Source organism: Penicillium manginii, assembly GCF_028828005.1.
Source record: "Penicillium manginii strain IBT 31320 chromosome Unknown utg000001l:1.0-3466041.0:1.0-3467806.0, whole genome shotgun sequence".
NCBI classification, from domain to species: Eukaryota; Fungi; Ascomycota; class Eurotiomycetes; order Eurotiales; family Aspergillaceae; genus Penicillium; species Penicillium manginii.
The window spans coordinates 1,896,494-1,918,257 of NW_026643102.1; the positions used below are offsets into that span (position 1 = coordinate 1,896,494).

Genomic DNA, 21,764 nt, shown 5'->3' on the forward strand with positions numbered 1-21,764 from the left:
TCATGCAAACGCTGGACTTCTGTGCTCAGGCTTGGAATAATGTAGATCCGGGAGAGAAGGCAAAAGTTATGCAGAAACTCGGCGATAGCAGCCCTTCTTCGGTGAGAGGAAAGGATTTCTCAAAGGAAGAATTAGATACCTTTCATCACATACAGGCACGCAAGGCAATGTGTACGGAGAGTACGTTTGGACTTGATTGTTTCCATACAGATGTGATTGAGGGATTAAAGCCTGTTTTGGATCGTGGGAGATTGGGCTTAGCACGGGTTTAGGGGAGGGTTCTCGGTTGTCTTCAACACTTCCCGACTTGCTCCATTATTTTGAAGTACATCTCAAAACTCGCTGGAACTTTTCGATGACGTGAAGGTGCTGAGGATGATCCTGGATTACTATGGTTTAATCCGAACTTAGGAGAAATGGACTGCTAGAACTAGATCTACTCGGTAGCTGATGACCTGCAAGTGCGAGTGTGGATCGTGATCTACCCCCCGTAAATTTATTATATTCGTGTACATAAGCCATATATTCGCATGGGGGCCAAGTAGAGTCGAGATTGGTTCGATCAAATCGGCAGCTAGAGAGTATAACCCCAAGATCGTTCATCATCACTCAGCAGATTGTCATCGTGAATTCATGAAGTCATGTTGAAATTGCATCGCAGCCCGCAATAACACCAGAATTTACTGGAGATATCGGCTGCGGAGAGCTTGGCTGATTGTGCTCATGCGGCTGGCCATCCCTCCTTGTTGCATGTTACTCATGAGAGCCTCTTCAAGTGCCGACTGGGTTACACTGGTATCTAATTCCACGGGTAAGTAAGAAGTCGCAATAGCCATGACAAGCTCATCAAGGTGGTATCAGACTTACCATCCAAGTCGCTAAAGCTACTGCCCATGCTGGGTGTGCCATCACTGCCATTCACCCCACCCCTGCCGCGCGGGCTTGCGCGCGCCTGTTCGGTGGCCCTACCGCTGCCATGGGAACTCCGCAGAGGAACTCGGCGTTCATCACCCCTCACTGGATGATTAGGGCCATTAGAGCTTGCAGAGCTCATTCCGGCGGAGCTAGTGTTTGATTCTGCACCCGTTGGTAAGAAGCCAGGTCTGCGTTCGGTTGGACGCCAGGCGGCGGATGCTCGATCGGCATCTAGTCGGAGAGTGCCACTCAACTCTTGGCTTACTCTTTCGGTGGGAACTTCTCGTGATAGCTGCTCGTGTCGGGGCATGGGGAGAAAAGCAGGCGCATCGTCGTCATCGTCTTCATCGTCGCGTATGCCAGCGCGTGACTGATGAGTGGAGTATTTTCCGAAATTACGCCAGCGCGGGAAGCGACGAGGTGACGTCTCTTCCTCGGAATCCGATTCTTCGGAGCTCGAGCTCAAATCTTCTTCTTGGAGAGGCGGTGATCGCATGAATGAAGTGCTTTGAGGTTGATCCCGGCGGGGTACGGAAGGTCGGCGGGCACTGCTTCCCGCGCCCTGTTCTCGACCTTCAGTGGTCGGTGTGTCAGTTCGAGATGTATCACGAACGCGGTTGATGGTCGCGATTGATGTAGAGCTCGTTCGTCGGCCAGTAGGAGCAGGCTGAACAGCCTCTCGCTGCTGCGAAACTTGGCGGAACATGCCGCGAGAGCCTGAGAAATTGTCAGTCTGTCATCGCACACAGACTTGCACTCTGAATACCTACCAGCTACGAGTGGTCGTTGTGTCTGACCACCCAGTGCTGTACTTCCAGCTACAGAGCCTGGGGCAGGAGATGGAGAGTTTGAATGTGATTGAAGTTGTTGGGGTGCTTTGCGCATCTGGGCCCGCGCCTGGGTAAGTTGTCTTTCGTAGAGCCATGCAACTTGCTGCTGTAGAAACTGAAGGGTGACTCCGAACCGCTCGGACCTAATGATTCATGTTAGCCAAACGCCTTTGAATTTCAACAATTCGAGGTGATAACTACAGCTCATTCCCTATCGACAGTTAGGCGCGTTTTCAGTGGAAAGAATATGCAGCTGACTCACAGTCGAGTCCATCTTTTGATGGACGGGAAATCAAATCCCAGAGCGCTCTCTCCTTCTTAGCATCCCAGTCCACCTAGTCAAATGTCAGATCGGTGAACAACATGCCCATGGAAGTTGTCGACCACTTACTGAGGGAGGGTCATGGAAGTCACCTCGGGGAAATGGAAGCCGAATGAGAACCGCGAACTGGTCAGTGGTCTCGTGGCTCGACATCGGGAAGGTCGGGAAATACGGGTCAGACTGAATCGGAGGTGGAGGTGGAGGACAAGGAGGCAAGGGAGGAGGGGGAGGAGGGAGACGAGGTGTCAAACACGAAGTCTTGGCTATGAAATGGCAGAGGGCAGCCTCCGCTCTCGTCCGATGAGCAGGAGTAAGGAGAAGATGGAGAATGGTCGTTTTTTTGTGAGTTAAGCTTCGTGAGGCCAGTTCATTACGGATAAGGTTGTAGATATGGGCGATATAAAGATCGCTGTCCACCACCGTGCTTCTGACGAGGAAAAATAGGATTCCTCGTAATCGTAGAAATTAAATTCCGAGCCCACACTAAAAGATCCAGAGGTACTCCCGGAGCTGCTAGACTCTTGTTGAGAGTTGTCGGAGGTAAAGGGTGACGCGTTTGGGGCATCAGAAAAGGACGATAAGCTAAAGTCCGAGGAATCGGTGGAGCCTCAGCCGTGATTATTGTATTGTCAAGAATATCCTTTTGTTCTGTGTCCAATAAAGTCTGGGGGCGACAGGTACAGTCGGGGTTGTGGTTATGCCAGAGGCACATCATCATCAGGATTCAGCCAAGCGTAGGTAGGAAAGTAACATGACTTTTGACCCACCTTCGGCCAATCATTATTCCGTGATTTTATACTGTACCTATACTGACTATTCAATGACAACGTAGGTAGAAATTTTCTATCTATGCTAACTATTTATATATAGTTTAGGTATAAAGTTTCTGCCTGTATTAGGTCTAGTTTGTAAAATCTTATTAATTATAGAGTATAAGTCTAGTTTCAATGATTACTATATGTCAAGGTGCAGGCTTGGCAGATACATATCAGGAGCTAGTCAGGCAGGATCGTACGACAGGATGGTAGGAACAAGCAGCACACCAGGATCAGGATGTATATTGATGGGCTACAGGACAGTAAGTTGACCAGGACGTAGCTTAAGGAGCTACGTTTGTGCAGAAATCAGGATCAGACGTAAGTCTACTTGTCACGTGAGCTCACATGCGGGGTCCTTATCCGTACGAGGGCTCACACCGTGACAATTGTACCTTATAACTAACAAATTCTACTATGAATCTCTAGATACAGTAAGATTAGTAGGAATATCTTGAGTAATATCTCTAAAGAAAGTAAGCTGATAAGGTGTACTAGCAAGAATCAATTACTATCTCCCCCAGAATAAATATAGAGATTAAGCTAATAACTTAGTACTAGCTTCAAGAATTATAATAGAATCGATACAAAGATATAGTGAGAAAGATAGGATAGTAGGGATTCACAATCTTAGCTATTGGAGAATTTACCTAGCTGTGATTGAATTTCTCTGTGTGACTACTTCGGCTAGCCCTTTTAAGGAACTAAAAGAGATTCGTTTGTCTTGTGATTACTCTCTAGCGGTGCTCTCCATATGTTCTGACGATTTCTAGTAAGGCTTGCTGACAGAAGTTAAATATCGCCCCGAAGATGTCATCGGGCTCGCATGGTTCGCGCTTAATTTCCGCTCGAAGATCGTGCGGAAAATGGGAGGCTACCCCCTCTACTTGGTCGTGCGACAGGAACAATAACGAATATCAATATGCCTCCCTTGCTATATTAATCAAATACAGAAATCCCGAAACAACATTTAGCATGAATGATCTGTACCCAAATATGGGAAAAACATTGTTTCCGTGTTTTCCGCAACAGCTTCGAGGAAGCTAGGGATGAGAGGTTCTATTCCTAGCTCAAGAGCTCGAGTACTCCAATCTTCGAGGCTGAACTCCTCGAAAGGCCTCTTGTGAACTTGCTGCATGTAATCCTTGAAACTGTGGACAGGCACCATGGTATTACTGGAGTAGTGACAAATTTTGACCGAGGAGCAAGGCCCACTGACTTCAACCATCACTTGAGAAACAATCTCATGCGCAAGAACTTCCACATTCTGGAAGTCCAAATAGCCATCCACATTTGTCATATGTGGGGTGGCTCCCATAATATTTGAGTAGCGTAACATGGAGTTCAATGCATCTTGGTGTGGTGCATTCTCACCAATGGCTGTGCAGGGTCGATGAATCACCACAGGGGAACCAGTCCTTTCAGCGAAGGCTTCAAGGAAAGACTCACTTGCCCACTTGCTTGCTGTTAGGCCTTCAGAGCCATCTGCGGGAGGAGGATGCGAGGAAAGAGAGATCGGACCTAGAGATGCTTTTCCAGAGAGAAGAATAACTCGCGGTGAAGATATGAAGTGCATAGGTATCCGACCTTGAAGACAAATCCTTGCCAGAAAGTGAGTGGAAAGTAGATTAGGCTTCTTCAGTGAGTTGTAGAAGTTCAGACAGTGTCCGTTAGACCCTGCATGAATGACGATATCAATACATGCTTTCAGGGCCGACTGCTGGTCTGGAGATAGCCCAAGTGAAGAGTCGAGAAGAGTCCCTGAGTAGATGATGACCTTATCATCACCGGCAAGAGTCTTCTTCTCGCGCTCCTCAACAGCAACGCAATGGATTCTTTTCACATTATGATTTTGCCCAAGTGCCTGAACAAGTGCCTTTCCAAGGAAACTTGTCGATCCGGTGAGAAGGATTTCACGATCAGACGATTGCAAAGAACGTGGCAAGGGAATCTGGTCTGAAGATGCAATGATATCTTCCGGGACGAGTGTTTCTTCGAACCAGTTGACAGTTTTCACGGGAGACTTTGCCTTCTCGGTGTCCACTTTGGCCGCCATGCTAGATAGTGTGGAAGAAGCATAGAGATCTCGAAGAGTGAGCGCTACCCCGATAGATGTCCGAATGGAACTTTGCAACTTCACAAGCATGAGGGAATTTCCACCTAAAGTAAAGAAATCCGAATCGGGTTGGATTTGGGAGTCATCAGGAAGGACCTTCTGCCAGAGTAATTTGAGCTCGCCTTCACCCAGTGTCAAGCGAGCAGATGATGTTGATTGAGGGGCGGTTGGATCGAGATATATAAAGGGAAGGCTCTCAATCTTCTTTCGGTCAATCTTCCCATTTGAATTTCGAGGGAGATCATCTAGTGGGATGACTTTGGTTGGGCACATGTACTGTGGCAATGGAAGTTTGCTCGCGAGAAGCCGGAGCTCATCATCATTTGCACCTGCCCCGGGAACTAAAGCGACATATGCGACTAGCATTTTGTCGTCACCTTCGCCCTTGACACATACAACGGCTGAAGAGAGCAGCTTGGGGGCTGAGTTTACCAAAGTGGAGCCGACATCCTCAAGATCTATGCGAAGCCCGCGGAGCTTGATTTCAGTATTTCCGTCCATGCGACCCATGTGAATGAGAGAACCATCCTCCATGAGACAACCTCTGTCTCCCGTACGGTACAGTCGTGTCCAACCTTGATCGACATCATAAGGGGTCGCAAAAGGATCCTGAAGAAATTTCGACCGGGTTTGTTCTTCGTTCAAGTACCCCAAAGCAATCCCCACACCACCAACGCACACTTCACCAGAGACTCCAAGATCAACAGGGTTTTGATTCTCATCAAGGACATAAAGAGAAGTGTTTTGAATGGCCTTTCCTACACTGCGGGCCGTCTGGACCTGTGACACGGACATAGTCTCGAAGGAGGTACAGGCCGAAATTTCAGTCACACCGTATGAGTCTTGAACGGTAGGACAGTTTGGTCCTAGTTGAGTGAATTCCATCTTGAGGCGATCTGTAAAAGATTCTCCGCCCAAGCAGGCAGATCGCCAGGTCGTGACCCCTTTTAAGAGTTCGCGAGCATGCTGGAGCAAAGCAAGATACTCTGAAGGGGTAGCCAGAGTGAATGTTACTTCTTCCTTTCGAATGATTTTGGCAATCTCGATTGGGTCCCCCCCGTGCGGCTTGGGGAACGATGACAAGCTTTCCACCGTTCATGATAGAATTCAGGGTCTGCGCGAGCCCCATGTCAAATCCAATCGAGCTTTGCTGTAAGACCACAACTCTACTATCTAGAGAGAGTTCCTTCTCCTTCGCTGCAAGATAATTGATAAATCCTACTTGAGGTAGAAGAACGCCCTTTGGCTCTCCAGTTGATCCACTGGTATACAGCAAGACCGATGGTGCAGTCCCACTGCTCTTGTCTTTGGTGGGTAAATCCAGGTGGCTATCAAGACTGGAAACATCCAAAACATGCCCCGGGTTCAGGAGTGTAGCTCTTTTCTGGGTCGATGGAATACAAAGAAGAGTCTTTGCTCCAGAGCTCGCGATCATTGCCGAATGTCTAGCTGCAGGCACACTGAGATCCAGAGGCACATATATACCCCCAAGGCGAAGTACCGCAAGCATGCAAGCCACAGAGGCTACCGATGGCTCACACAAAACTGCGATGGCTTCACTGCGAGTTACCCCCAAAGATTCAAGGGAATTCTCGATGCGACTGACATATGATCCCAGTTGTGCGTAGCTATATTCCATCGAATCTTGCTTTACCGCGATCTTGTCTCTGAACAATTCCGAAATTATCTCAAATCTTCCTGGTAAAGTGGTGGGCCAGTGATGCTTGACACGTGGTCCTCGGCGAATAGAAATTTTAGGCTCTGTAGTCTTCTGTGGGCCGAGAAGGTTTTCAAATGATGTACTGGAGGGATCGGGCGCGAAGGTGTACAAAAGGTCGGTATAAAGCTTCAAGATGTGCTCCGCGGCCTCGGGAGAATAGAGGCAATTGCGGCACGTCAAGTCCAATAGAAATGTACCAGCTGCAGTGGGAGTCACATGGAATGAGATGTCGTAAGGTGCACTTCCCATGATACTACGATCATAGTTGAGCTCAAACTTTCCAAGTGAAAGTTTTGTGATCTCACCAACGCGATAATTGAGCGCCACCTGGAACAGTGGAGTATAGTATGAGGACCTTGGAACCTTGAGTGCATCCAGGACGAGGCTGGAAGGCACAGAGGAGTTTGAAAGAACCGACAAGACCTTCTTTGTGGTTCGTTGAAACACGCTGGGAAATGTGTCATCCCGAGAAATATCCGACTGGACTGGCATCACATTCACGAAATAGCCAACCGTACTCGAAAACTGGCTTTGTTTCCGATTTGCGTCACCTATTCCTATGCAGATTTTGTCTTTCTCTAAAAGTCTCGCGAAGAGAATTTGGAGACACGTCATGAAAAACTGGAACGGTGTGCCTCGTAGGTCACGACTGGCACTTTTGATCTGATCTGCGATTGCTTTCCCTATTTCTCTAGTTGTCGTATGAGTTTTGTAGTCATCTGAAGACTCTCGGACTTTTGACTTGGCAAATGGAAGAAGAGGCATCACATCAGGTAAGGGGGATAACTCCTGTCTCCAAAAGCTAAGCTCTTTATCGAACGCACCATCTCGAATGGCGAGGTTTTGTGAAATGGAGTAGTCGATATATTGAGAAGCATAGGTATGAGGAGGTCTCAGCTCGAAAAAGCACTTCACGTCGTTCAGGAGTATTGACCAACTAAAGCCATCCATTATGATGTGATGATAGCTGAATATGATGTTATGTGCTTTCTCGCCAACAGAAACCACAGTGACTCGAAATACTTCCCCATTTACCAATTGCCACTGATGAGTTGCAGCCTTCTCAAATTCCCGAGAGACGATTGCAGGATCTGATGTATCGATATGTTGGAAAAAGGACATGGAGTGTTCTAAAACACCTTGTTGCAATTGGCCACTGACAGGATCTTCAAAGAAGGCAGTACGTAGAGAGCCATGTCTTGACACCACGTTCGCGAGTGCATACTCAAATCTTTCAACATCAAATAGTCCTTCGACATTGTATGAGATCACAACATTGTATTGAGATTGATCTTTCATCCAATTTGCCGCAAACCAGATTAATGATTGATAGGGTGACATTTCCTCAAGCTTTTGATATCTGCCGGGGATGAGGCTCTCTGGTTGATTCTGGCTCAAAACTTTGACCGGGTGGGAACTGTGGTTCTCGGAGATCAAAGTTTCTTCAGACTTCGCGGACTGATCAGAGCTGCCAATGTTGGTTTTAGAGGACGAGATCTCGGAAGCAGTACTCTGAGAGTCGCCCTGGAACAATATTGAGTCATAATTTTGGACCCCCTGGCCCATGAACCCTTCTAGAGCAGTATTGCAAAGCTCTGATATAGTACTATGCAGAGTGGTATAAGCCGGAATCTCAACATGAATCTCCTGAGAGAACCAAGATCTGACTTCAAGACCAGTCAAAGAATCGAAACCAAAATCAAGAAGCGGAACATCGGTGTCCAAGGTTCCAGAAGGTATTTTGAGCATTTGTTCCACCTTGGAGGACAGCCATTTCTCAAGGACAGACAACGCCTTTTCCTTGGATGTACAAGCTTGTAGCTGATCCATGACAGTTGACTCCATCGAGCTGAAATCTGGCAACTGTTCCTGTTGAGGATTCTCATTCCGCAAAAAGTGAGAGAAGAGCGGGTTAGTTCCCCAAATAGGCTTGGTTAAACCGTCGGAGGGATGCTCGGCCATCGCGAGCCCAACGAATAGTTCGGGACCTCTATGGGCGTCAGGAGCACCGGAAACAATTGCTTGGACAAAAGAACTATAAATCTCCGATTGGGACAATGTCGCATAACCGAGCTGATTCATATGTTGTATCGTTTCTTTCTTTTGTCTTGCCACATACCCGACATCAACAACCATGCCAATATGGAGGATTGATCCCGGAAGACTTTTTCTTCTTCGCCGCTGTATGAGACCTGACATCATAACAGTTGAGGCAGCGTCGAGGGGATTGTATGGCACTGCAGCAAAGGCATCCAGAGAGGACAGAATCACAAAAAATTCCAGATTGGGCCGAGAGAAAATTTCAGAGAGACACTCTGCTGATTGGATGACTGGATCTAATTGAGTTTCCAATTTAGCAGAAGCTTCCACGTCTGCCATGTTGACTGATAGATTCATCGAAGCGATACAAATGCCCGCGATGGACGGCATTGAGCTCATTGCTTCCGTGCAATATGATTGCATCGACTCCTTGTTGGTGGAATCCAGTTTCATGACCTTGATGACCGTGTCCAAAGCTGCCATCTCTTCCAAAAACCCCTGGTCAACATGATACTTGTTGATCAAAATGAAATTCCGTGCTCCTCTTGTTGCCATCCATGTGATAATTGACAGTCCGAGCGGGTCTGTCATGTTTACCATCACATAGGTTTTTACGGATGAAAACTGATGATCTTCATCGGTACCCCGAAGCTGAGAGTGGATTTTCTCTATTCCAGTCCAGTCTAGTATCGCAGGGTATATGTATCGTGAGGCTGAACCGCGACTGAATTCGTCGACGCTAAAAATGTCAGAAGACCCGAAAAGCGGTTCGTTGAGTGCGGCTAGAGCTTCGGTGCAGGACTCCTGAACAATCTTGATATGGCCGAGGAAGGGATGTTTGAGATAGAGAATTCTTTCCAAACATCTCTATACATGTCGCGAAGGGTGTATCGGAGACTGTCATTTGGAGCAGTGGATAGGTCAATGAAGCAAGCCACATTCTTCGGCAATGTACGCTGCAATGCCAGAGGAGACGCTCGCGGGTGGATCCCAATCCATCTCTTTCCAATACTGGTAAATTTTGAACTGACAAAGTGAATGTCCCTCCCTGACAGACGATGACTTTTTTGGACAGCTGCGGTCATACTGTTGGCAGGAGAGTATATTAGGATGGAACCATGAGATGGGGTTGACAATGCCAGATGCCTTGCGAAAATGAAGCTTGCAGCCAATCTGAACAGCTCAACGGTAGCCTTTTGCTCATCCAAGATGTAGACATCCTTGATCCTGGCTAACACATTGGATGTGTTACGCTCGGTGAGACCGAGTGCGGTGCATGTGCCATCACAAGTGGTGCCGAGCCAAAGAAAGAGGCGGTTAGAAACACTCGGTGAGAGAGGAACTGAAAACCGAGTTCGAAACGGTAGCAGATCCACGCCACGTCTGATATTCTGAGAGACTTTTTCAATATACGCTACCACTTGAGATGATTCTTTAATTTCGACAAAGTGCTGGTCGATATCAAACTCTTGCAGCGACTGTAGATGAGTAGATTTGTGTCTTGAATTCATTTCAAAATCGGGAACAACGCGTGGGACAAGCAGACTCTGGCCGTCAAAATGGATCTCAGGTTCTGTTAACCACAATCTATCCTTATCGCGTATCCAAGGAAGGTGAGACCATGAGAGTCGCAAGAAAACATCCATGATCGTCGTGATTAGCCCTGTCTCCAGCTTGAGGATATCCAAAAACTGTAGAATCATGCTTGGAGTCTCAGATTTGAATGCCCGGCCCAGGCCAGTAGTCATGTTCGAAAGTGACTGGCCCGAAATTCGGCCGGTCGTCAGCCAAAGAGTGCACTTCGACTTTTGAAGTAGGCTTCTCAAGACACTTAAATTGTGGTGGGACAGCTCTCCCGTTAAGTGTGGATATTCCAGATCTGTCAATGAGATCACGGATACACCATCTGGAGGACAGGACATATTAAAGTCTTCGATTGTAGACACCATCCTGACAGCAGTGCCCAAATGAGAAAAGGAATTCTTCAGACTGTGCGCCAAGCGACACACTGGTAACGTTTTTCCACCAAGAATCACTAAAGTCTCCGGTACGAGGCTTCGTTCTGAACATAGTTTTGGCTGACGAAGAAGGTGCGTGTAATTATCCACCGCCTGTGAGACAATTACCGAAAAACAATGATTATCTGGATGTGGTGCATCGTGCGATACTCCATCGACACCGGAAAAGCCGGAATAACGCAGTCTTTGATCCCATTCAGCAAGGGAAACTGTTGATCTAGGACAGCTGGGTTGAATTGCGTCAGATTTATGCCACCACGAAGAAGTGACACCCATAATTAGAAACAACAATATGTCCATGCGGCCAGTCGTTTCGACTAGAACAATACATCCACCGGGTTTCAAAAGAGGGCGCATGCGTCTAAGAGAACTTGTCGGCGTTCGAGGCAAGTTGAAGGTATTGATCAAAACAATCATATCATAGGACTCAGCTACATCATTCGAATCGAACGCCTCATTTTTCATACCATCAATTGAACCGAATGACACTGCATCGGCTGTTAGATGTATTGGAGGTGAGGTATTGTCTCCGGGAAGATCCCCTGTTGTGAAAGTACCATTGAAACGGTTGTCCTTGATCATAGTCTGCACTTTACTTGTAAAGGTTTGAGCCCCTGTGCCTAGTCCAAGTATCTGCATTTGGGGATATTTGTGAAGAGCCAGCTCGACGGCTTCGTAAACCACATTTTGCATTGGAGAAAAGCTTGTGCTTTCCAAGTAGAGTCGTTCAAGTTCATTCCTATTGATCATTTTTTCTGCATCAATCTCCTGTCGGAGGTATTGCGGTAGGAGTGGACCAATTCTGTGGATTATTTCGAGCTCAATGTTACTCATATGTCTCTGGTGGTCACTTTTGATATCATGCTCGCGGTCATCAAGCCATTCGGCCTTCAGCGTCGGGTGTTGATTATTTTTGACAGATTCAATGAGTCGGAGCACTTCATGATAGAAAAGCTGGTGGTGTTGGGCGAATGACGGAATTTCACGTGTGTCGATCTCAAACACAAGGTTTTGGAGGTAAAAGAGTGCTGCTCTTTCAATTCTCCCCAGTAGAATGTCATCATTCTTCGGTATTTCCTTTTGGACAAGCGGGAATGACCCCAAAAAAGGATCAATCTTCCAGGTCAGCCGAGAGAATATTTTTCTATCAAAAGGGGCAGTGGCTTCCTCGGTAGAATTCAAGCATAATCCTACGACCTGTACAATTGACTGCCCACGGAGATTGAACAACGAGACTTCGCCTTCAATTCCTTCTGAGTTTGACCTTGTTACTGTGGCGTCAATTTCAAACCTCGGCGTCTCTGCGTTTATCTCATTTGAGAGATGTGGGTTGATGAGAACTTGAGTAGCCTGCATTGGAATATAGGCAGAACATAAGGCATCATGGAGAGGAGATGAAAATGCTCCAATGAGTGACTGCACTGCAGCTTCTAATAGAGTCGGATGCAAGTGGTAGTCTGAAAGAAGATTTTCTCCTTCGAAAGACACAGTGGCAACGGAATGGTGTGGACTTCTGGCCATTGAGACGATTTTTTGGAAAGCCCCGCGGTACTCAAGGCCAACGGACTGCAGTGTATGATAAAAGTCATCACAGTTGACATTAACGAGCTTCTCCAGCTGATTACCTCTTAGGGGAAGCTCTTCTGCAGAAGCAGGTCCAAAATGGAGTATAACACGCGCCGTACATGATCTTTCAAGGACTTCTGTTTGAGCACAGCATGTTTCACAAGTGAAGTAAGCTTCAAGATAACCGGATGAAAATTCTGTTGATGACTGGTGCAAGATGCTAAGAGAAGAAATACACTCAACCCCCGTATCTTCTTCAGTAAGCTCAATTACTTTCGAGACGACCAAATCTTGAATCTCCAGAAGAGCGATCGATCGTCCCGCTGCGAGGGACATGGCGGTCTCTACCAACAAGGCAATGTAACCGGTGTTAGGGAACAGTATTTTCCCCTTATGCCTATACTCACGAAGCCAATGTAGCTCGTTCAGATGGAGTATGTTTCTCCAGCGTGGGCTTTCATTTGAATCGTCGGGGATTCTTCGACCCAAAAGCGGATGGGACCGAGTACCCTCAAGACGATATCGCCGTGATGCGCGTGGCTCCCTCCAGAAATTTTGATCATGATCCCAGCTGTATGTCGGTAGGTCTTTGAGAAATCGCGGCAGTTGTGAGCTGATGGTCTGAAGGTATCGGGCGATGTCGATATGTTGTGGGCCGAAGATCTCCCACACAGCCCCTAGAGCAGAGGATGTAGCTTTCACATCATCTATATATCGTTTGAGAAGTGACAGATATGGAATCTTTTTGGCATTTAAAGAGTCACGGATATGTGAAACAGGGCCTTCCAGGGCAGAGTGAGGCCCAACTTCAACGCATAGATCAAAATCCCTTCCACCATTAAAATGGCTTTCGACGGCTTGAGAGAATCGCACTGGCTGTAGCATGTTATCAACCCAATATTGGTCCTTGAGAGTTTTCAGCCCTTCGCCATAGAAATCAAACGTCTCTTGGACAGTTGAAATCCATTTGCAATCTTGCTTGGGGGTCCGCACTTGGATGTTACAGGCCTTCAATGAAGACATGTATCTATCGGTGTGCAATTCCATGTGATGCGAATGATACGCTGTCTCAACCTTGAGTATTCTTGCAAAGACATTTTTGGCATCAAGATTTTCTTTGGCTTCTTGGATCGCATCATAATCGCCAGAAAGTGTCACGCTGGCAGGAGCATTGTACGCAGCGATGACAATGCGCCCTTTGAATGGCATCTTATCACACAGCTCCGTGGCTTGGGAAACATTCATGCCAACGGCCATCATGGCACCTCTATTCTTTATACCCGTACCAGTGGGGGGAGCCCACATGAAGTCCTCGGTAATATGCAATTTGAATGGCATGTTCGGCGCTGATGACCCCCGCCGCGTATGCAGCTGCAATTTCCCCAGATGAATGACCGATGACGCCGTCAAGTTCAATTCCAATTGCAGAAAGGAGGTCAACAATAGCTATTTCAATTGCTGTTGTGAGAGGTTGGCTGAATGTGGATTCAGATAAACGAGAGGATTCCTTGTCTGCCATGAGCTCGGTTCTCAGAGACCATGACGGTCCATCAGGTAGTAAAGCAAGAGCACATTCACAACGCTCAATAGAATTGGCGAACAATTGACATGACAGGATTAATTTTCGTCCCATTGTAGCCCACTGGGCACCTTGACCAGTGAAAATCCCGAGGACTTTCAACTGCTCAGATCGACTTCTTCGAGTCAGTGTGCCAAGCTGACCATTAATTTCCATCTGTGTCGCAGACGTTGCTAGCTTTAATTCCCCGAGAAGACTTTGGGGGGGAGTCTGCAGTGAGGCATATCTTGAAGCATAAGGCTGATCTTTTGGTAGCTAGACACCATGCCAGATCGTTGAGTTGTAATGATGGATTCGATTCAACGTATCTTGCAAGGCGTTCGATAGTTGCGATCAAGGATGGTCGTGAATTTGCAGAGATGAGAAATGGTTTTGCGATGGCGAAGCTATCTTTGGAGTGCTCATTGCTGAATTTGCGATCAGATCCACTCACATAAGCCTCGGCGCTCTCGATGATGGCATGGGCGTTTGCCCCTCCAAAACCAAACGAGTTTACACTGGCACGCAAAGGAGAGGTACCCTCAACTTTAGGCCATGGAATATTGCGTGTTGGTACGTTTAGATGCGTGTAGAATGGTGCAATCTTTGAGTTCAAGGTGTTGAAGTGGAGATTTGCAGTGATCGTTTCATGATTGATACACGATACTGCTTTCAAAACGCCCGCAAGACCCGCACATCCTTCCAAATGCCCGATGACAGTTTTTATAGACCCAACATGCATTTTTGTGTCTTTATACTCACCAGTAATTGGCTTGTCGGCAAAGAATGCCTGATGGATTGCTTGAGCTTCGACAGGGTCCCCTGCCTGGGTACCAGTGCCATGGCATTCGAAGTATTGACAGCGATCTCGAATAGGATCAAGGCCAGCATTCAAATATGTTTGTTTTATTAATTTGGTCTGGGCCTCTGCGTCTGGCATAGTGATGCCCGCAGAACGTCCGTCGGAGCTGACCAAGGTTTCCCGGACAATAGCGTCGATCACATCACCGTCCGCGAGTGCATGAGTCAGACTCTTCAGAATGACGACGGCACAACCTTCACCGCGGGCGTATCCATCAGCATCCTGATCCCACATTCGACATCTCGAGGTTGGAGACAACATATGGATCTTCGATTCGCTGATAAAAGTCCCAGGGTCTAGTAACAAGTTGACGCCACCAACAATAGCCATACTGGATTCGCCATTTCGTAGGCTTTGTACTGCTTGATGAAGAGCAACAAGCGAACTCGAACACGCGGTGTTGATTGTGAGTGAAGGACCCTTCAAATTGAAGCAATAGGATATTCTATTAGACAGCATAGTAGGGGCGGTTCCGGTAGCATGCCAGCGATTGATTGTCTCTAAATCGCGAGCCTGCATGTCATGGAAATCCGAGGTCATCACCCCCACAAATACCGACGTTGAGGAATTTTGCATCTGTTCCAAAGTGTATCCCGCCCTTTCAAAAGCCTCATAGGTGGTTTCCAGGAGCAACTTCTGTTGTGGGTCCATTGCCAGTGCTTCCATGGGGTTGATATTGAAAAATAAAGCATCAAAATTTTGATGACCATCTTCAAGTAGATAAGACTTGCCTGGAACATTCGTGGTGCCATGGTGGGTTCCGTCAGGATGATAGAAGCTGTTGAGATTCAATTCTTTGCGGCTATTCTCTCGCAGTACGTCTTTCTGGCTCTCGAGAAGGCCCCAAAGCTTTCCCGGGGAGTCAGCACCGCCTGGAAAGTGGCAGGCACTGCCAATAATGGCAATTGGCTCTTTCATCTTGTGAAGAGTCTAGATCACCCGAAGTTAATACTCCTGTAAATATCCTCGCTTCTCGAAGGGTTATAATTACCAAGGATTCCTGTCACTGGCTCTGTTCCCAAGAGTGAATGAACGCAAGGCCTATCGTTGAAAAGCAATGGCCGATGAGAAAATCACAGCAGGAAGAAGAAACTCAACATAAAAAAAATCCGAAAAATGACAATATGAGAAAACATTAATATTTGTAAATATCACTCCGTACAATTCTAGTTATAGGCGAAGGTGTTTTGTGATCTTCACCGCCTCTTCAATTATAGCTCTGGAAACCCTAGAAGCCTTGGGCAGGTCAGCTCCGTATGCGAGACCGTAGATTGGCTTTGCTAGGATAAATACGAGGTAGTAGATTACGTGCGACTTTAAATTAATGCATCCTTGCCTTCCAACTCAATATACGCCAAGGCCTCGAATTTTCATTGGCTCCTTCAAGCCTCCACCTTCTGGATTTGAAGCCCTTACTTATCAGTAATCGTATGGAGAATACTAAGGCCATCCAAGTACTATAATTATCTGCCAAGAATGCAACCACGTATTGAGGTGGTGGGCTTTTTCTCCCTCTCTTTTTTTATCCAGCCCTCCCTGCAGGAAGATAGATTTCATCCAAACCGCATGCAGCGGATGTCTCCGATGACAACAACTCAGGCAGCCATGTTAGCATGCAGTTCATGTAGCAGATCAACAGCCCAAAATATCTTTGAATACATTTTTCAACAGAAGTTGCCATTTGATCATGCGATGAAACATCATCAAGAATGCATATTCCACGCTATTGATTCTATGCATACTTCCCACCCGCAAATTTGGCATCTGCTGGGTGAACTCGTATGTGTATATTTCAATTGGCTCTTTGACCATGTTGCAGATCAACAAAAATGTGCCAGGCGTCCTGCGCTTGGCACGGCCTTAAAAGGCAAGTCCTGTCTTGACATTCGATTGTTATTCCAAAACCGAGCCCAATTTTCTACACTTCGCTCAATATGATCCGCATCCAGAGAAACGAAGATTCAGTGCCGCTCCAGACACTGTCCCGGAGCTTCAACTTTGCAAAAAAGGATGAGGCTAAGTGGTGGTGGAGTACCGCGCCTATGTTCGCTAACATTATGGAAAATTCCAACTACGATGTTCATGCGCAGTACGGCTTTCTCTGTGTTCACCGCGATTTCGTCATTCCAATGCTTGGACCATATCCCACCAAAGGAGATAAAATGGCGTGGAAGAGTACCTTAACACGCTTCGGGCTCCCATTCGAATTAAGTTTCAACTACTCGAAGTCATTGCTCCGGTTTGCCTTTGAGCCTCTGGGGCCTTCCACTGGCACTGATGAGGACCCTTTCAATACCAAAGCCATCTGGAAGGCGCTTGAAAGCTTTCAGGCAATTCTTCCAGGGCTCGATCTTCGGTGGTTTGGTCATTTCGTCCGAGAACTCGTTGTTTCAGATGAAGATGTTCAACAAATCCGCGATAAAGAGCTACCTGTTCCAATGTTCAAGACTCAAAACCAACTGGCCGCTGACCTGAATCCAGATGGTGGTATGATGCTAAAAGCATACATTTACCCACGGATCAAAGCCATGGTTAGGGGTGTGACAAAGGAAAACCTCATGTTTGAGGCAATCAGAAAGATTGACATTGACGGTAAATTAGCCGGACCATTATCGGTTCTGGAAACATTCATGGCTTCGAGCGACACTTTGATCGCTCATTTTCTTTCATGTGACCTGATCGACGTATCAAAGTCTAGAATTAAACTATATTGTTTCGAGCTCCAGTTAGATTGGGAGACTCTTTCCGCCATTTGGACTTTGAACGGGTTGCGCAATGACCCAGAGACAATCATCGGGCTTCAGTGGCTCAAAAAGCTCTGGGAGCTTTTGCCGATCACTCATGGTCGAGCCCCACTCCCCAACTGCTTTCATGAACCAGGCGACTCGCCCGATGAGCAGCTTCCGCTTATTGTCAATTTTACACTGTCGCCAAACAATTCGATGCCCGAGCCCCAAATCTATTTCCCTGCCTACGGGAAAAGCGATTTAGAAATTGCGCAAGGTCTAGCTACATTCTTCGATCATGTGGGCTGGTCCAGTTTGGCCAATTCATATGCGTCTGATTTGTCCTCATATTAGTTCGTCCTCTCCAATTCGCATGATTTTACGGGAGTAGACGAATGATTAACCATTTAATAGTCCAGATCAAGCTCTAGAAAACACGAAGCATATTCAAGCGTGGATCTCATATTCCACGAAGGGAACCAAGCCATATGTCAGTTCTTATCTTCATAGCTTTGAGGCGATGAACAAAAGATTTGATGGACGGCTGTCATGATCAATGCCCAAGATAATAACGGTGCTTTACGCATTCACCAATTATTCACATGGCATTCATGGAGCCAACTGCCTTATTTTGCTGAATCACTTTCTGTGCACGAGTCCTCGGTTTCGAGGCTATTTGTACCCCCTGCTGGCAAATATTACACATTCCCGGGTTGATTGGTGTAGGCTTAGATAGCTGAGGAAATATTCAACTCACATTATCCTTGAATATTTACGCAATAAACTCAAAATCAATGAATTTTTCCCAACTTTAGATAGTGTTTCATCGGTTTTTTTGGTTCCCCTAGGTGGCGTGAGCCTTGATTACCTAGGTACTCAATAACCTTCCTCGTCACTGGTAGCCTGCTAGTAGCAATTCTAAAATAATCGTCATGCCTCGAATGAAATCATTTAACTATTGGAACAACTTCTATCTTGTGACAGGAAACCTTTAGACTAGATCATCAAGTAAGTCAAGTAAATATTCGGGCGGCTAGTTGCCCGGTATAGATACGGCACTCAGGGTTTGGGACCATCCAGAGCAAATCCGAGACGAGAATCTCTCGTGATCTCCACAAGTTAATATGGCCACATCTATCATTGCTGTCATAGTAGTTTGAGTTACACATATGCAAGCCTCATTACAGAAGAACGATCCCAATGAGCAAATTTGCTCGCCCAATATTTACGGCTAGCCTAATCGAGCTTTATTGTATTTTACGGTTGATACAGTATCCTCGGTCAAGTATTTCCATGACTGGCACTTGGGCTGAGGAAACAGAGAATCCCTGTGGCTATCCATTTAGCAGATTGTTCTACATAATATTCGCGAAGAGAATTAGGTAGTGGTGCAGAATCGTTGGCATGTTAAATACTTGAAATACCAACAACATACAAATCTCCAAACGATATTGTGCAGAGAGACTGGGGTTTATCGCTCTAGTGATGTATACCTAACTCGTAATGACTTCGTAACCCAAATATTGAACATGGGTACCCTTTCCCATCCTTCCATTTTTGGTTTCGGCCCCTATCAAACGACCAAATCAAACGAGCTAGAACAAGACGTATCTCAACCCGAGCGAGGCTCTGAGCAATCCAATCCCGAGGCCTGTAGCTGGACGCCTGTGTGGCGTGGCGATCATCAGTATCATATGCCGGATCACCCAACCGTCTTTCGGGAATGAAACTTCTAGGATTGACAAAGTTTAGGCTATAATAGCTGGCGCAGTAATGCACAATATCAACTTGTGACCTACCTGAGATCCAATGACTATCGATGAAATATACAGGCTACCGTAAGCGACAAGGGAGGATTTGAAGCACCTCATTGATGCAAGCACCAAGATTTTTGAGCTGCCCGAAGCTAATAGAACGGGCTTCCTCGATATTTACAAAGTTCTCGCGTAACTCTTGGATGATCTTACGTTTGTCCTGCCGCTTTTGGTCAAGAAATTTATGAGAGGCTACAAAGGGCATATATAATATGGTACTGGAAACTTCTAGTCAACGAAGAGGTCAACTACTAATGTTAGGCAGCCACGTCCATAGTTTCCTCCTCATCTCCATCCTCTCTTTTCCATAGCACTGAATGTACAATTTTATCACTACTCCATACATTCCATATAACTCAGCGACGATCCATTATATCCACCGTTATCCAGATCACCGCTTCTGTCGCCAAAATGAATAAAGGCTTATTGTAACGGCATTTCAAGTTTCCCGGGAAGATGTGAGTTAGCATTTGCAGAATGTCATCCATGTCGAGGAGGTGTGGCTCGGCCAAAGTATTAACTCTGGAGAACACTCGTCTGAATGCTCTTCATTCTCGATTGACACAAAATTCTAACAAATCCAGGTCTATTTTTTAAAAAAAAAAATAAAAAAGGGGTTCAGAAATAAAGATCCTTTCTAGCTCAAACCGGTCACATTCCTGCTTCAACTAGCATATGAACAAGCCGCCATTGGACCACCGCCAGGCTGCACCGCTTCAGCATGGGGGGAAGAGCAAGGGGGGTGGCAAATTGCCTTTAGAAACTGTGTAGAAAGGTCAGGATTTGAATGATGTGGTTTTTTTCCATAGATGTATTAAGCACTGTCAACTAAATTACTGGCTGGCTTTATAAATAATTTGGAGAAGCCACCCTTGGAGTTATGGTTGATTCAGTACTCAAGTATATTCTGAACAGTGATACGCCAGAACTTCTTTCCTGATGGATTCTACTTGATTCCCTCTATCAGTATACATTGCTACATTAAATATGAAGATTGGAATCTAATTTTCGATGAAGATATCCGAGCGGTATGTTTCGTAATTGTCGCCCTCGCCTGTTGGCCAACCTGACGTCTGCAGAAAGGAGAAAAGGTCCCTGGCCTTGGCTAATATATCTATCATGGCTTACGCCAGTTCTGAACATGCCGCGTGAGAAGATAAATCGCATAAGATGATAAGATGAAATTTGGGAAGGAGGATATGATAACTTTCTCAATTACTTGGTATCTGCAGCTCTAGGTTGGAATCTGAAAACATCGCACTGGCAGGTGATAATAGGCCCTAGAATTAAATTATTGCTGACAATATCGTGGGCATCAACAGATCTGTTAAAGACAAGAAGATCCCGCTACTTATTGGCTCTATTCTCAATCGGCCAATACCCAAAATTGACGACATGGCTGGCGATAAGACTTACTTATCCTACCCGGCAGCAAATGGCAATGTAAATCCTGAACATACCCGAGGCCGATTATAGAGCTGCCTAGTAATTCAAATAGGCTTAACAGCACATGCTTTTATATCAGTCGAGCTCTTGGATGGAAATAGAACACCTGATAATCACCAAATTCCAATCTTGTTTCGGATTTCGCATTGCAGTCTGCGCTCAAGTCTATTACTTTGGATGTATTGGAAGAATCTAAAAGCGCCTTTGCATATTTCAGAGTAGGATGGAATGAAACAGCGATACGGAGGTTTTGGTCAGGTTCATTAACATGATTGAGACATTTTCCCCACAACACAAGTTATCCTATGAGAATGCAGCTTTTGAGGAAGAATTTCTGCGGAGGGGCTCTTGCATTTCTCGATGTGTAGATAGCTGGTAATCAGATGCGATTTGGAAGTGAAAGCGACAGAAAAAGCATCTGGTCAAGGTCTATGATGAATTTACCCCAATATATGAGGCTTTCCGAGCTTATAACGGTCTGGATAGAATGCAAGCATGATTATATAAAAGATATCGTCTCCCTGGATCCGTTTTATATCTCACATGTGGAAATGGCGCATTAGAAGCACAGCCATTATTTCTCTACCAAAAACATTCTGAATCGACATTTGAAGAAGCATAACTCGATAATCTTTGTTCAAGACGACTTTGGAAGCGTCTTTTGATTGGGTCATTGGATGAACTTATGATGGTAAGTCGTTTAATACTGAAATTTTTAAAATTCCAAAAATCCAGTGTGAATAGAATGTGAGAATCTTTCAACATGCTAGTTGCTTTAGAGCCATTTAGTTCCTGTACCTGGTTGATGTAATATCTTCCAGGGTTGGTTAGCACGAATTTGCATAGTTGCGAAGAATTCAATAACGATAATTTACGTGGACCTAAGCGAAGCCAATTTTGCAAATATGAAAGAGCGCAATCGACAGATGTGTACGAATTTTGATCATCTTTCAACACTGGAGAGGTTCGGAATTCCAAAAGGTTGGGAGCATGTGTGGATGGAGAGATTCTCTCGC

General features: G+C 46.0%; 4 protein-coding genes across 4 annotated transcripts; 1 reads left to right on the top strand and 3 right to left on the bottom strand.

Moving 5' to 3' along the window:
* Positions 1 to 680: 680 nt before the first annotated feature.
* N7533_000682 (uncharacterized protein) lies at positions 681 to 2,220 on the bottom strand (the record flags this gene model as incomplete). The annotated part of the gene is made up of 6 exons (XM_057097332.1): positions 681 to 799; positions 868 to 1,632; positions 1,686 to 1,888; positions 1,947 to 1,956; positions 2,008 to 2,080; positions 2,137 to 2,220. 6 exons carry the CDS (start codon positions 2,218 to 2,220, stop codon positions 681 to 683), a joined length of 1,254 nt encoding a protein of 417 aa, XP_056965825.1.
* Positions 2,221 to 3,852: 1,632 nt separating this feature from the next.
* N7533_000683 (Acyl transferase/acyl hydrolase/lysophospholipase) lies at positions 3,853 to 13,599 on the bottom strand (the record flags this gene model as incomplete). The annotated part of the gene is given in 3 exon segments (XM_057097333.1): positions 3,853 to 6,063; positions 6,074 to 9,571; positions 9,622 to 13,599. The coding sequence occupies 3 exon segments, from the start codon at positions 13,597 to 13,599 to the stop codon at positions 3,853 to 3,855; spliced, it is 9,687 nt and encodes a 3,228-aa protein (XP_056965826.1).
* Positions 13,600 to 13,609: 10 nt separating this feature from the next.
* Positions 13,610 to 15,680, bottom strand: N7533_000684 (type I polyketide synthase; the record flags this gene model as incomplete). Its single annotated transcript, XM_057097334.1, is given in 2 exon segments — positions 13,610 to 14,077; positions 14,091 to 15,680. 2 exon segments carry the CDS (start codon positions 15,678 to 15,680, stop codon positions 13,610 to 13,612), a joined length of 2,058 nt encoding a protein of 685 aa, XP_056965827.1.
* A 1,016-nt stretch (positions 15,681 to 16,696) lies between these two features.
* On the top strand, positions 16,697 to 17,842 carry dmaW (tryptophan dimethylallyltransferase fgaPT2; the record flags this gene model as incomplete). The annotated part of the gene is made up of 1 exon (XM_057097335.1): positions 16,697 to 17,842. One exon carries the CDS (start codon positions 16,697 to 16,699, stop codon positions 17,840 to 17,842), a length of 1,146 nt encoding a protein of 381 aa, XP_056965828.1.
* Positions 17,843 to 21,764: the final 3,922 nt, after the last annotated feature.